At 44.5% G+C, this 14,413-nt stretch overlaps 1 protein-coding gene across 2 annotated transcripts in view; it reads right to left on the bottom strand.

The window, feature by feature from the left end:
- Window positions 1–14,413, bottom strand: part of GRB10 (growth factor receptor bound protein 10) — a 173,503-nt gene that overhangs the window by 31,358 nt on the left and 127,732 nt on the right. Inside the window, exon 6 of one of the 2 annotated variants that reach the window (XM_068147707.1) lies at window positions 660–816. The exons of the other annotated variant lie outside the window; for it this stretch is intronic. Within the exon in view, the coding sequence (XP_068003808.1) occupies window positions 660–816 (157 nt within the window). The remainder of the gene's footprint in view (window positions 1–659; window positions 817–14,413) is intronic. 2 annotated transcript variants of the gene reach the window in all.

Genomic DNA, 14,413 nt, shown 5'->3' with positions numbered 1-14,413 from the left:
CGGTGTTACTTAATTCCCCACCGCTCTTCCTCTTCTTCCCTTCTTGAAACTGTAACCATGACACCTTAATTTCAATTAGGTGGAAGAGCTGCCGACTGGAGAGCAGGTGCCACTGCTGGTCCAGAAAATGCCCATGGATTTGCGGGTGGTGCCACCATTTTTTCGCTGCCTGAAGTCAAGTTTAGCCAACCCCCTTCCCCACCACAGCACGTCTAGCTTTCATAAGCATTACTGCAGGTATGCAAAGCTGAGTCTGTTCACCCAGGTCTACCAGCCGGTGATGAGCCGAGCTGTTTCACAGGACCAGTACTCTATGGATCAAGCTTAATTTGCCTAAGCTGTTTATTTGCAATAGCTTCAGACACAGCAAGGTAGCAACAGAGTGTTAGCATGAAGATTTGGCAGTTATTTTCATTTTTTATAACAATAATAACAACAAAACAAAACAAAAAACCAGAGGATGGGAAATAAAAGACTTTAAATGGCTTAAATGCTTAACATCAAATTGCAATACATGAAAAACACGTACACGGCTTCAGCTAATTGTACAAATAAAAGCAGTGGAAAGAAAAAATGTTCTGGCTGGAAGCACATTAATATGAATTACACATATTTTTATGTTCCCAGGTAACAATTCCACCCCTTTGACCATTCCCTACCTAATCCTAGGTGAGGGTGATGCTCCACTAGTGTCCAGCTGTTATCATCCACACAATGACTTTTGTAAACGAGCAGCTGACAGAGGTCCCTGGCTGTCATGTCTGCTAGAATCTCGACCACTTTGCTTGTTCCATCTTCACTAAAGACTTTTACATCCTGCAACATAAAGGGTACACTTACAGATCAACAGCTCTGAACATAGGCAAACCACACAGCTACTGTAGAACAGTATCCTCTTCGTGTGAGGGTTCCAAGCACCTTGGCGGCCAGGACAAATGACATGGATGATTCACTTCCTAACACTCTCTCTTGATGCCCTCTTGCCCTATTTCCCCTCCCCCAACACCTCCCTGCACTAAACAAAGATTCAGCAGGGTTAATGTGAACACATAGGCAGAAACAGCGAGAGAGCAGGTTCTGTATAAAGCTGTGTAAGGTAACCAAATGTGAAACAATATCAAGAGAGTACTTCAGCAAGAGTAGGCAAGAAAAATTGCATCCAGTCAAACACGTAACACAATTTTCTTTGTGATCCTGTTGGAGGCCTCCAAACATTTACTTAGGAGCAGGACAAGGCCCTGAAAATTAAAAATGGCTCTCTTGTTCCCTAACTTTTGACTGATTCGCTAAGGGAAGTCCAACTTGCAGTTTGCCGGTGGATCAATCAGCTAGCACAGTCCACGCATTGCTCTCCCTGCTCGTACTTCTATTTTGATTTCCATTTTGAAAGTAGTTTGAAACCAAATGTGCATATGCTGCATATCCTAAATATTAATGGAGATGAGAGAACAAGTCAGCAACCTTCTCCCCATCTCCTGAATTATACAGATGCTTTCGTCTTTGCATTGTTCTGCTCAAGCGAGAGACACTTGCCACAAAATTATTTCTCCGGGTGGACGTTCAGGTCCGAGATTTAAATCAGCTCCGCGTTTAAAACACTCCAGATCTTGGCAAGAAAGGGTGATTCTAACAAAAACCCAGAGGGTAATTTGATATTGAAAATCTTACCTCAACAGCACGTAAAAGGCAGCAGTCAGAAGAACAAGATGGCATTTTAAATAGAGAGTGCCTCTTGAGAGAGTTTGTTCTCTGCCTCCACCGACCCTTTGTAGCCTACAGCTGGGCGGCCCAGGGTGCCGGCGGTGTCAGCGGATGGCGGTACCGTACCTGTTACGTAGCCCCTGCTATGGGGACTGTTTCTGGGGAGGGAAACAACTCTGCCACAGCTCCACTCAAAGGGTTACACGCAATCTTTGCGGTAGTGAATCAAACCACACTGTGTAGACCAATCCTAGCCCTCCCTCTGACTGATGTAATCATTTCCCACACACTATCAGACTTCCAAATTATTCCCGTTCCCCCCCCTTCTCGTCCCCCCCACCCAAAGAAAGAGAAATTACAAAGGAAATTTGTTTTTATGACCACCCACGGGCGTTTGAGCAGTCCCAAAGTTGCAAGGCGGGGGAACCGCGACCCCGGCGGCGGAGGCAGGCGTGCTGCCTGAGCGCCGGCGCCGAGCCTGCCCGCAGCCCGGCGTGGCAGCGGCTGATGTCATCTGCCTGCAACTTAAGCACTTGAACTTCTCCTCCCGCCGCTCCCCGCCGGGCCGAGCTGGCCCCGGCCCCAGCCCCGCTCCGGGCCCCGGCAGTCGCGGGACACTCTGCCCCGGGCCGGGCGCTGCGGGCCGGGGACGAGAGGGCGGTAGCAGCACCGCACGCCTAGCTCCCGCCGGCCGCCGCCTCTCTCCCACCCTCCCACCTCCCTACGTACAAATTCAAGCCCAGTGAGGGAGGAGTTAAAGCCGCCTTTAGCCCAAGTGACTCAAAGCCGTGCGTTCAGGAAACGGCTTCGTCTGACAGCAGGGATGAGGCAGCTCTTTCAGAAGTAGGCTCTGGAGGGAGGGGGCATCCCGGTTGCTGTAGCTGTGGGGAAGGCATGCATGCTGCACAATGTTACAGCTGCACTCCCGCTCCTGCCAAGACTCCAGGCATCACACACACAGAAATTTGTTGGTGGAGGGCCTTGGGGTGTGTCACTCGGCTATCTGTCCCTGCGGGCAGGTCTATTTCCTGCGGCAGCACCTCTTCCGAAGTAAAGCAGACCATTGCACCGCGCCGCAGCCAGCCGCCTGCCCGGCACCGGCCTCAGAGCAGCGCGCTCGGCGGGGAGAAGAGAGGGACATGGGCGGGCGGACAGATGGATGCCCGAAATACTCGTCAGAAATTACACCGGTTTGCAATAGGACGAACGCGCCAGCGTTCAACAGGACAGAAAGTTGCTGGTTTGTTTTAGTTGGGGAGAGACACCCCCTTGGTACATTTTTTTTCAAACTGCTTTTCAGGAAAGAACTGAAAAGGTGGCAGTGGAAGAATTCCTTCCTACTTTCTGCTTAATCTGTGCACATAACACCGCTTTTCTGTATTGAAACTATTTTGGACGGATTTCCTGCCTCAGGAACCAACCTGGTGACATCATCCATTCATTCATTAGTCACTGAGAAGGCACAGCACAGCCCTGTGCTTTTTGCCTCAGATTTCACATGAGAGCCTCTAGCAGGCACACGCTAGATGAGCTGCCACTTTTGCAACACCTGGAGCACAAAGAACCCCTCTTTTTCCTTCCCTGCAGCTGTGCTGGGAATGAGGCAGCGATATAAAGCAGGCTGCACCTGATCTGTGTCACTGCCAAGTCCCAGAAAAGATGGAAATCTACTCTGTTGTGGGTGCCTCTCAAGTCCTAGCGGGCAGAAAAGAGAGCCACAGGACAGCCACCACGTTTTCCCCTTCTTCCAAGTATGAGGAGACTTAATGGAGCATGGCCACTGGAAGAAGGCTGTAGCTGTCTTTCATGCTCATTCATGCCACGCTGCCTCAGTGTGAAGGGGTCAGGGGTACTCCCCCCTCCTTGCCCAGAGTTTGAGCCAATGCCAGATGTCCTGGTGTACAGCAGCATCTTAAAGCAGGTACAGGACACACAATGGTTGTTGTCCAGTGCACAACTCTGCTGCAATCCCACATTCCCCGATCCCGTGAGCCAGGCCATACATGCAGCACCCCATTGTTCCCACAGTGCTCTGGGAGCTAGCTTAAACATGTGGGTATGTTCATTCACAGGACTGGTCAGTGCTGGGGGGTTTAATGCTTTTATAGCCCTGGGACTGGAGTGCAGTGGGGTGAACAGTCTGAATGCAGAAATGACTATTAATAATGCTGTGTTTGCTATCAAGGACAGCACAAGGCCATGTATCACCACTGACATCATGGATATATAAAAGACTGCATCAGGAGGGGATGTAATGGCCTGAACTGAACCATGCCCCAGAGAGCAGGAGAGACAGAAATGAGATGAAACCCTGGGGCCTCTGTGGAGGCAAGAGTGCAACAGTCCCTGTCCCTAAGGGGGTTATGCAAAAGGAAAGGGGATTTTATGCTTCCACACGCTGCAAAGCATGATGTGTAACCACAAATACAGAATGGGCTCAACGACAAAGGTTCAGCTCAAACTTTGTGGCAGCTTTTGCGACAAAAAAAGGCAAATAATATTCCTGTATCATAGAGGGGACTTAATTTTAAGTCAAATCTAACCCTCTCACATTTCCTGTATTCCTCCTCCCCCCCTACTTTAAGATGTCACAGGCTCCATATTCAAACTTCTTCCACCAGAAACACGGTTTCACTTGCAAAACTGATTTGGGGCTTATAATCTACAAAGGAAAATAAAACAACTAATTCTGAATAAAATGCTCCAATATTGAAAGCACTTGGCCTGAAAATAAGTTCAGAAAGTTATTCTGACATCTTGCCCTGCATCCCTCCAACAAATGTAGTGAAATGCAACAGCAGACTGCCTGCAACAGTGATTTACAAAAGGCCCTAATTACGTCAGCAGCACAAGGCACCTTCTATTCAAAATTAAGGTTAAGAATGCTAAGCCAAGCAGAGCACTATATTGGCTGAACACTCAGTGCTTTACAGTGTAAAGGAGCAGATAACAGACTGCACCATTGTTCCAGGAAGAATTCTTCCTCCAAGCTTTCTTTTTTTTCCTTTCTTTTTCTTTTTCTTTTTTTTTTGAAAGACTGACTTAAAAATTTAGAAGAACATTAATATTTATCACTTCAGTGGTTTCATATAATGGCTTGTGTATCTTGACTACCCTCATATCTGTTTCATCTTCCAGTTCCTCACCCTCGCTGCAGTATTTTGTGTACATCATGTAACACAAACATTATACTGAAGGAGGACAAAAAAATCCTGCAATCATATCACAGTCACATTTACTTCTTCTCCACTTCTCTATTTTTTTCCCTTTTCTGCAGAAGCAAACCTATGACTGTGTACAATTATAAAAACCCCAAACCAAACAAACCCACACTTTTAAGTGACGTCATGTTGAAAATCTTCGGCATCAAGCAGATCCCAATTTGCATCCTACCAACTGAAAAGAGTCGCCGTGTAATTTGTCTCAGTACAAACCAACCTTTCTTACCCTGGATTGTAATTCCAAACTAAATATATAAGGAGAGTGTATCCATCATCAGAAGGCCCTCTGACTGGAATCTAATAGATAAAAGGGCTCAGTACACTAGTTCTTCCAAGACTTTCCCTGTATCAAGAGACATCACAGAGATCTACTGCTACTAACCTACACGAAAGAATCACTAGCAAGAGCTGCACAAACTTAAAATCAGTCCAGCAAGTTTTTACTTTTAGCTCCTGATTTCACTCACTGAGATTGTTCAGGCATGGCAACTGTACCATCAGCAAGGCAAACAAAGAAAATTGGATTGAAATGCATGTACCTTGTGCAAGCAGAAGCAGCAAATTATCTCAGAAGGCACCTACGTACCGTTTTCAGTGGAATCCTGTTTTGATGAGATCATTTTCTGTACTCAAAGCTCCTGTGCTCACAAGAACAGAGTCAGAGGCACTGGAGGCACAGGGATGCTTTTCAGTTAGGCTCAGTCAATTCAAAGCTCCTGAAGACTCAAGCTTTGTATGCAGGTTACCCTTGAACTGCTACTTGCCTAGTTGAAGAGGTAACTAAAAAAGGAAGGGCTTACTTCCTAAAGTAACAAACCTTCAATAAAAAAATGTCTCTAAGCTTTGTACACACCTGACAGGCAGGCAACTTGGTCAACCACATCTACACACTCCAACACCAGTCTGTCCCCCCTTACTTGCCCAGCAGCATTAAGGCGGAATTGTAAGAGATGGGAATTTCAAGTGCTACAATGAAATAAATAGGTAAGTCAAGCCTATGGCTCTTCATATCTCCTCGGGCAGGTTACAAGCCCTTCAAACAGCCACAGTAACAGCAATACATTGCAGACAGTCATTTATATGCGAGGCATCAGACAGCACTTCCTTAAAAAGGAAAAACAGCTCAGTTTTTTGATCATTACTTTTTCCCCCTACATACAGACATAAAACCCTAGGAAATTCTGAGGTTAAGGTTCTCATAGCAACATTAACTCTCCTGTGGCATATACTATATTTAGGTACGTGTCTGAAAGCCTATGAACAACAAAGTATAACAATTGTTGTAAGATCAAGATCTTAGTCTTTGACTTCCATATTCAGAACAGCAATCTTAAAAAAAGAAGAGGCAGGGGGAGCCTTGTAACACGCCTTGGCCATGTTACAAAACCCTGGTTCTGTTGGTTCTGTCCTTCTTTGCTGGGCTAGATTTTAAACACATTTCCAAGAGTCAGATGTGTGACTTGACTTGAAGGGGAATCACAGTATCATCACATGCTCAGTGGTCATCAAACACCAATACTAAGTCATGAATTTTGTGCAGGTTGTATCAGTAGGAGAGTTTTTAGCAATCACAGTGGCCTGGGCAGAGAAGGGCAGGGCAGGATTAGAATAGTGTTCAAGACAGCCTCAGTATTTGGAGACTTAGTGCTTCTGAATCCATTATGTACAAATGCCTGGGCCCATGCTCATCCCAGGCAGCTTTAGAGAGTTAAATTCCTTCTGAAATTAAGGTAGAGAAATGTGGAAACTTTTGACCTAAAGCACATAACAAAGGCATTTATGTGTCTCTGCTAGCTGCAGAGGGAATCTAGGCTCCTGACTCTGGACTTCAGTTGGATACTGTAAACTCTATCAGCTGAATTCAGGCCACAGTGACTAATCAAGCAAATATGTCTCTCTCACTACTGGCATAATTACACACTGCAATTGTTGACATTTGAGCTCAAAACAATAAACAAAGGGTGTGATGTTTCACTTTCACAAAGCACATTTAAAGGAACATATACAACAAGCATATCTAAGTCTAAAACCCAACTGCTGTGAAAGACAGGACAAAGCTTCTCCTTATCTCATTCAAAACGACACATGAAAATGGCCATTTGTCAGAGACACACTGGATGAAATCCACACTCGTCTGTTTCTACCTTCTCAAAACTGAAAGTACTCGTGCCTTCTGTATAGGCTAAGGCTTGAATAGCAACTGTATGGAAGCCTCTTCCACAATCTCAGCTGTTTACACACAAAGGTGTGAAATGTGCTATGTACTTTTAAGAAAAGACTGTACAGAGCATGTTTTCAAGACATAACCACTGAAGAAAATACTTATTCTGTGTGCTCACATACTTGGGGGTTGGAGGTTTGGAAACTGTAAGTGTAGCAGAACACCAGTTTAAATGATAGATGCCTACATACAGACAACATACTGATTTTGTGACAGTATGCCCAAAAGTTGTTTCACTCCTTCCCACTTGGGTTTACAACGTTGCCATGTTCAAATAATTCATTTGACCTGTTCAACGTTTTCACATCTTTCAACTCAATTCCTCTTTTGCCTCTCATTTTCAGGCAAAAGAAAGGAGGAAGAGCAAATTTCAATCCTTTTAGGATTAACAATAGTCCTTTATGAATGGTGCTGAAGCTTGTGGGTATTTGTAGCATGCTGGAAGAGAGAAAGCTTTGAAGCAGTCTGGACAGGCTTTTGACACAGTACCAGTCCATACCTTTGGGAAGGCAGCCCAGCAACAGCCATCTCACCCAGTCTTGAACCTGGGGGTCCAGACTCTTCCTGTGGTCACAGCACTGACAGCTTACATTTTCTTCTTCTCCTTCATCATCCCCCACTCAGAATTTCCCATTAGTTTTGATTAAAAGTCCATAAATGAGCTCCCTTCTCTCCACAGCGCTCCTCCCAACAGCAATTGCTTTTCATACAAAGATCCTTTCTAGTTTCAAGCTCCTTTATGTACAGAAAGAAAAGATACTCACAGGCCCTGTTACACTCCTTTGATTATGTAATGAGAGGCATTAAGTGGTGTTGCTGGCATTAACTTTTTAACTTTCATGTATTTTATTGTGAAATTCATCCCTAGATGATTTACAATCATCCTCAGCCGTGCTTACAGGCTGAATTTCTACTAAACCTTTCTCCTGGAGCAGAAGTTCTTGTAAACACAATTCAAGTCACCATCAGCCCTAGAAAGAGTACTACAAAGGAAAAACATAATAATTTCTTGATTAAAATTGTTAAGTAACCAAGCTAGTTACTGAGTTGCTTTGCCATTATAAATTACTCTGTAGAAAAGGAATTATTACCACAGCTTCCTAGCGGCACAGACTTTCAACCACAGGAACCACATTAATTTGAAGCTTGGCAGACTGTGCAACAAGGCTCCGGGGAGCAGCTTCCCACAGGATTTAGAAAAACGGTGCAGATCCCCAAGATTGGGATGTCTTCTGCTTTCCCAGCAGGACACTGTGACAATTGCAGCTGAGGCACTTGCCATCTGAGAGCCTAGGCCACACTATGATCTGGAAAGCTATCTCCACACAAGGTTCAGCAACGTACAACTGGCTTCTCACTTCTTTGCTATTGTCCAACTACAACTTCTTCATAAGCAGTCCACAAAATTCCCCTTTCCCTGCAAGCTCTTCTCAGGTGAAAGGAGCAGAGAGGTTACATTAAAGATTGTGGGCATAGCTAGACTCAGCTCCAGCCCTCTACTTGCACACACTGGTCCAGCTAGGCATTATGAGGAAAGGGATCAGAGACCACCTTTGAAGATGCCTTTGGAAATTGAGGATTAGCATTTGATTTAATGTACATTTTTAATACATGGAAAAATATTCAGTGCAGTGACCTTCTCTTATCTGAGACAATGGGACCTTGGGATTTTGACTGTGGTTGATACAATAACAAAAGCAAACCAAAACAACAACAGGCCAACGATCAGGGACAGTGCCAGAGAAACTATATTTGGAATGTCCAGACAAGACAAAACAAAACAACACATTATTCTAGGAAGCAGTAGTTACGAAATTCATCTTGTATAACTGCAATCCAGTTTACCTAGTCTGGTAGCAAAGGAATCTAAGCAAGCATAAGATGCAAAGCTGGACGAAATACAGAAGACGACAAAGGTACACCCTTTCCCCAGCCCTGTTTCTTAGCTGAAGTCACAGCTCCATGATACATCCAGGTGCACAAGATTATTGGTTTTTAATCAATTATCTGTCATTACAAGAGTCTCTTTATTCTCTTCCACGTCCCCATAAACCAACATTGACATCCCAGACCAGGCAGTTACACCAAATCTGCTGGGAGGGAGGTGGAAGGTGGAAACCAATACAAAACCCCTGAAACTCAAGAAAAAATTCTATGAACTTAATAGTATGTGTAGCTTGTTCAGAGAAAAACCAATGGCTACAGCCAGCCACTGTGTGAAAAGATGAGAACAACTTAGGGCAGTGACAAAAGTAATGGAAGCACCCCAAAAAAAAGGCACCCCAAAACATGGAGAAAGACTCCTATTGAAGACTGGCTATAACCTCCAGGCACCCCAGGAATGATGAACACTTAACGATGGGAATCTGAAGTATAAATACACTATGAAACTCACAGCTCCAGAGCCTCCATGTGCTGAAAACCCCAAAAGCACAAGCACACCTTGGAAATACAGATTTCCCACACTCTGATAGGATAAGTCTCAACCCACAATAGATTTTCCTGACAGGACCAAGTTCATACTGTTCTGACAATAAAAGAGGAGTGATTTATAATGAGTAGGTGACAGGCTTAACCACAGCAGCATGGCGAAGCATCCCTAATGCCCAGCCATCAGCTGCCTCCTCACTCTACAGTATTCAGCAATATTGCTTAACTTCTCATCTCCCAAGCTACCAGGTCTGGAAGCTGGCAATGTCAAGCAGCAAGTATTAGCTAATTGTTGCTGCCTGCAATGTTCAGGATGTTTTATGGGTCAGTTTGTCATGCACACACAATAAATGCTTTTAACAGAGCTGCTCACATTTGGAGAGTACTTCTGTGCAACTATGTAAGAATCGATTGTGTGGCCAGAATTAACCCCCTGCAGATCTTAGCCCAGAAAAAATTGTGTCAGTGGGAGAGGAGGGCTTACATTATCCCCTCAACATGCACACAGTTCTCATTTTCACCAATTGCTTTAGTGGGAAACTGCTCCATAAAACTGCTCCACTTTGGTAAATACAGACAAAGGAAAACAATGGTTTCCCCTCATTTCACGACTGAGACAGGAAGAGTATCTGGGACTGATGTAAAATCTGTGGTTATGTCATTGGGACTAAGCTAGATACTCTCTTCTGCAAGCATCTAGCCCCACACAAGCCTCACTCCCAACCTTGTCAGAATTACTCATTTTCAGTGGAAAAAGCAAGTAAAATATTGGAGAAAAGCCGAACACAACCATACAATAGCTTTATTAGCACCCTGCCCCAAAACATTTAGCATAGAGATCCAAGTTACCAAGAAATTTTTCACATCTCTCACTGCTCTGCTTTGCTGCTGCACCCATCCATCCCTATATGCTATGGCAGGATCAACATAGGAGTTTTAACTCCATGGCAAATGCCTCTGATTTATCTACTATGTTCCCTCTCCAGGGCTTGATCCAGACCGTCGTGCATACCTCTTCATCCTAGTAAGAGCACCACAAACTAAAAACCAAATGCAAAAAATCCCACACAACCCAACCCTTTGCATAGCTTACAGGGACAAATTCCCTGCTGCCATGGTTACCACTCCAACTTCTCTTGTGGAACTAGGAATAAAAAACACAAACCACAACACACCAACTTCCCTAAGAACAGACGGCTATAATGTTGGCTCTCCCTCCCCTCTCTCATCATTGTTAGCCTCTAAATCAGCTACATCTGGCACATTTAATTTGGACTAAAAAAAATAAATATCAAGGACATGGAACAAGCAATACATGACATTATAGAAACAAGAGAGCTTAGCATCTGAACACAGTCCATTAGAAACTGATTCGACCAGTCTTTACCAAAAGCCGGGAAACAAAACCAACTAAATTTTCCTCTATACAATCTTACTCAGAACAACAGCCTCTTAGAAGCTTCCCCTTAGCACCTAGGTGTAACAAGGTTTGCAAACACTGGATCAGCAGAGGCTCAAATGTGTAGTAGTTAGCTCATTATAGATGGTATTCATGATCTGGATGAGGGGGTCGAGTCAGTCATCAGCAAGTTTGCAGATGACACCAAGTTAGGAGCAGATGTTAGTCAGTTAGAGGGTAGAAAGGCTCTGCAGAGGGACCTCGACCGACTGGACAGATGGGCAGAGTCCAATGGGATGGCATTCAAGAAGTCCAAGTGCCAAGTGCTGCACTTTGGCTATGGCAATCCCATGCAGAGCTACAGGCTGGGGTCGGATTGGCTGGAGAGCTCCCAAACAGCACCCCAAACCTGGGGGTGCTGATCGACAGCCACCTGAATATGAGCCAGCAGTGTGCCCAGGTGGCCAAGAGGGCCAATGGCATCCTGGCCTACATTAGGAATAGTGTGGCCAGCAGGAGCAGGGAAGTCATTGTGCCCCTGGACTCTGCTTTGGTAAGGCCGCACCTCGAGTCCTGTGTCCAGTTCTGGGCCCCTCAGTTTAAGAAGGACATCGAAACACTTGAACGTGTCCAGAGAAGGGCAACAAGGCTGGGGAGAGGCCTTGAACACAAGCCCTATGAGGAGAGGCTGAGGGAGCTGGGATTGTTTAGCCTGGAGAAGAGGAGGCTCAGGGGTGACCTCATTGCCCTCTACAACTACCTGAAAGGTGGTTGTGGCCAGGAAGGGGTTGGTCTCTTCTCCCAGGCAACCAGCACCAGAACAAGGGGACAGAGTCTCAAGCTGTGCCAGGGCAGGTTTAGACTCGAGGTGAGGAGGAAGTTCTTCACCCAGCGAGTCATTCGTCATTGGAATGTGCTGCCCAGGGAGGTGGTGGAGTCGTCGACCCTGGAGGCATTCAAGAGGAGATTGGACGTGGCACTTGGTGCCATGGTCTAGTCATGGGGTCTGTGTTGATAGGTTGGACTCGATGATCCTCGAGGTCCTTTCCAACCTAAGTTATACTGTGATACTGTGATACTGTATTATTGGCTGGAAGTCTGCAGCCTTCAGGCCAACTTTAAAAAGTAAAAAGGTTACCTTGTAAAGCTACAATGACTAAAATATTAGCAGACACGTACACAAGGTGCATTGAAGGACTTGTGGCCCCACTGCTGCCTCTGAACAGTAACAGCCTTTCTAGTCTCTCACATTCTCCACACTGTTTTCAGCAGCCTTATTTTAAGTATAAGAGTTCACTCTGTCCTCCTTCTCTTGCAATGCCTCTCCTTCGCCTATCCCTGGTTACTAACGTGTCAGCTCTCTGCACCTACACTCGCAGGTCACACCACAGGGACATGAGCACCGCTGAAGTTGCTGACCAACAGAGTTACCTGTTCAAAACCAACTCACCTTGACACCAATACCCCACTGTTGTGGCTACATCACTATCAGTATCCACTGATACTTACCAAACAGATTTCAGTGCAAAGTCTCACTGAATCATACAAACCTCATTTCACAGCCCTTAAATATTTTCCATCATCTTTTATTCTAAAACTGTACTAGCCCTTATGATTTAGCTGCATAAACATTTGAGTGATTTCATTTTTAGTGCCTCTAAGGCTGAGGATTTCCCATGAGAACAGATCATCATCTAAGTGTTCTGGTGCAGGTTCTCAGCATTTATAAATCAGACAACTCTATTTTTGCTGATATAGGTTGCTGATATATGAAGTTGAACAGTTATTTAGGTATATTTTGACTGTCATTACTTAATTTTACTACTATTGATGGGCAAATAGTAGTCAAACATTCAACACAGAAATCCTCCCATAAAGTAAATGTTAACTGAATTCTTACAAGAAGTGGATTACATTGATAATGCTGGCACACACTAGGCAAGTAAAAAGATTAATCTTCTTAGAAACTCAGCAGCTAAAAGTGAATTTACATTGAGCTTTATCCTTATGACTCCAAATTTAACACAGAGATGATGTATTTTGAAGTCATCCTGTCTTAAACTTTTTTTTCTATTTAAAGGTTGAGGGTGAAAAAGACCTATGGAGGTCACCTGGTCTACCCCCTGCTCCTGCAGCAGAATCACCTAGATGGAGTCTGTAGCTCAGGACAAAACACCTTTGGAATATCTCTAAGGAAGGAGATTTCACAACCTCTCTGGGCAACCTGTGCCAGTGCTCAGTTACACTCACAGTTAAGAGTGCTGCCTCATGTTTGTAAGGAACATACTGTGTTTCAGTTTGTACCTGTTGTCTCTTGTCCTGTCACTGGGTACCACTAAAAAGAGCCTGGATCTGTCCATTTTGCACTGTCCTTTCAGGTACTTGTTATACATTAATAAGATTCCCCCAAGTTTTCTCCTCTTCAGGATAAAGAGTCTAAGCTCTCTAAGCCTTACCTTACAGAAGAAATATCCCACTCCTTTAATAATCTCTGCAGCCTTTGTTGGATGTTTTTGCAGTACCTCCTTACCTCTCGTACTGGGAAGCCCAGAACTAGACCAGATATTACAGATGTGGTCTCACCAGTGCTCAGTAAAGGGAAAGAATCACCCCCTTGCTCTCCATGCTTTGCCAATGGCAGTCAAGGATATCATCAGCCTTTGTTCCAGCAAAGGGCATATTGCTGGCTCATGTTCAACTTGGTGTCGACCAGGACCTCCATATCTTTTTCTACCAAGTTACTTTCCATTCTGGATGGCTCCCAGCATGTATTAGTGCCTCAGGTTGTCATCCCCAGGTGCAGGACTTTGCACTTGCCCTTGCTGAACTTTACAAGGTTTCTGACAGCCCATTTCTCTAGACTATAATCTTTCATTCAAACAGTGTAGTTACATAACTACCATGACATTAACTAAAAGCATTTAAAGAATCCAGTCAAGATTGACCACAATTTAGGAACCCTGTTATTTTTTTTTCTCTGAGGATCTTTTAACAGTATTTTCCAAAGCCATGCCACAGTGGTTCAAAATTCCCTTTATGTGTTTCAGAAGCACTTAGAGACCATTTGTCAAAGGCTGATGAACCTAATTGTGTCAGTCTAAGAATGAGGTATGAGGTAGTGTGCTGAAACCAATGTCACAATCAAAAAAAAATGCTTCCTGATATAGAACTAGATAACACTAGCAATTCAAAGCCAAAGCTTGCAAGAAGAAAATGCTACTTCTTCGTTCAGCATCTGCTTCAGATTATTTTACAGGGAAGTCGCTGCTGCTCCAAAACTGCCAAGGCACAGTCAGCTTCCAATTAAGCTATCTTCGAGGCTGATTGAAGCAAAGCTTTTTCCTCCCCATAGGCATCCCTCTAAAAGTAGGTAATTTGAGAGAATTTCTAAACCTATTTATTCTGGGTTGTCCACCCAGTTAAATATCTTATGCAAATGCA

This window comes from Melanerpes formicivorus, unplaced genomic scaffold (assembly GCF_026170545.1).
Source record: "Melanerpes formicivorus ecotype bairdi unplaced genomic scaffold, bMelFor1.0.p_v2 SCAF_15, whole genome shotgun sequence".
Lineage (NCBI taxonomy): Eukaryota > Metazoa > Chordata > Aves > Piciformes > Picidae > Melanerpes > Melanerpes formicivorus.
The sequence above is the reverse complement of the archived record's forward strand: the minus strand, read 5'-3'. Positions and strand labels throughout refer to the sequence as shown.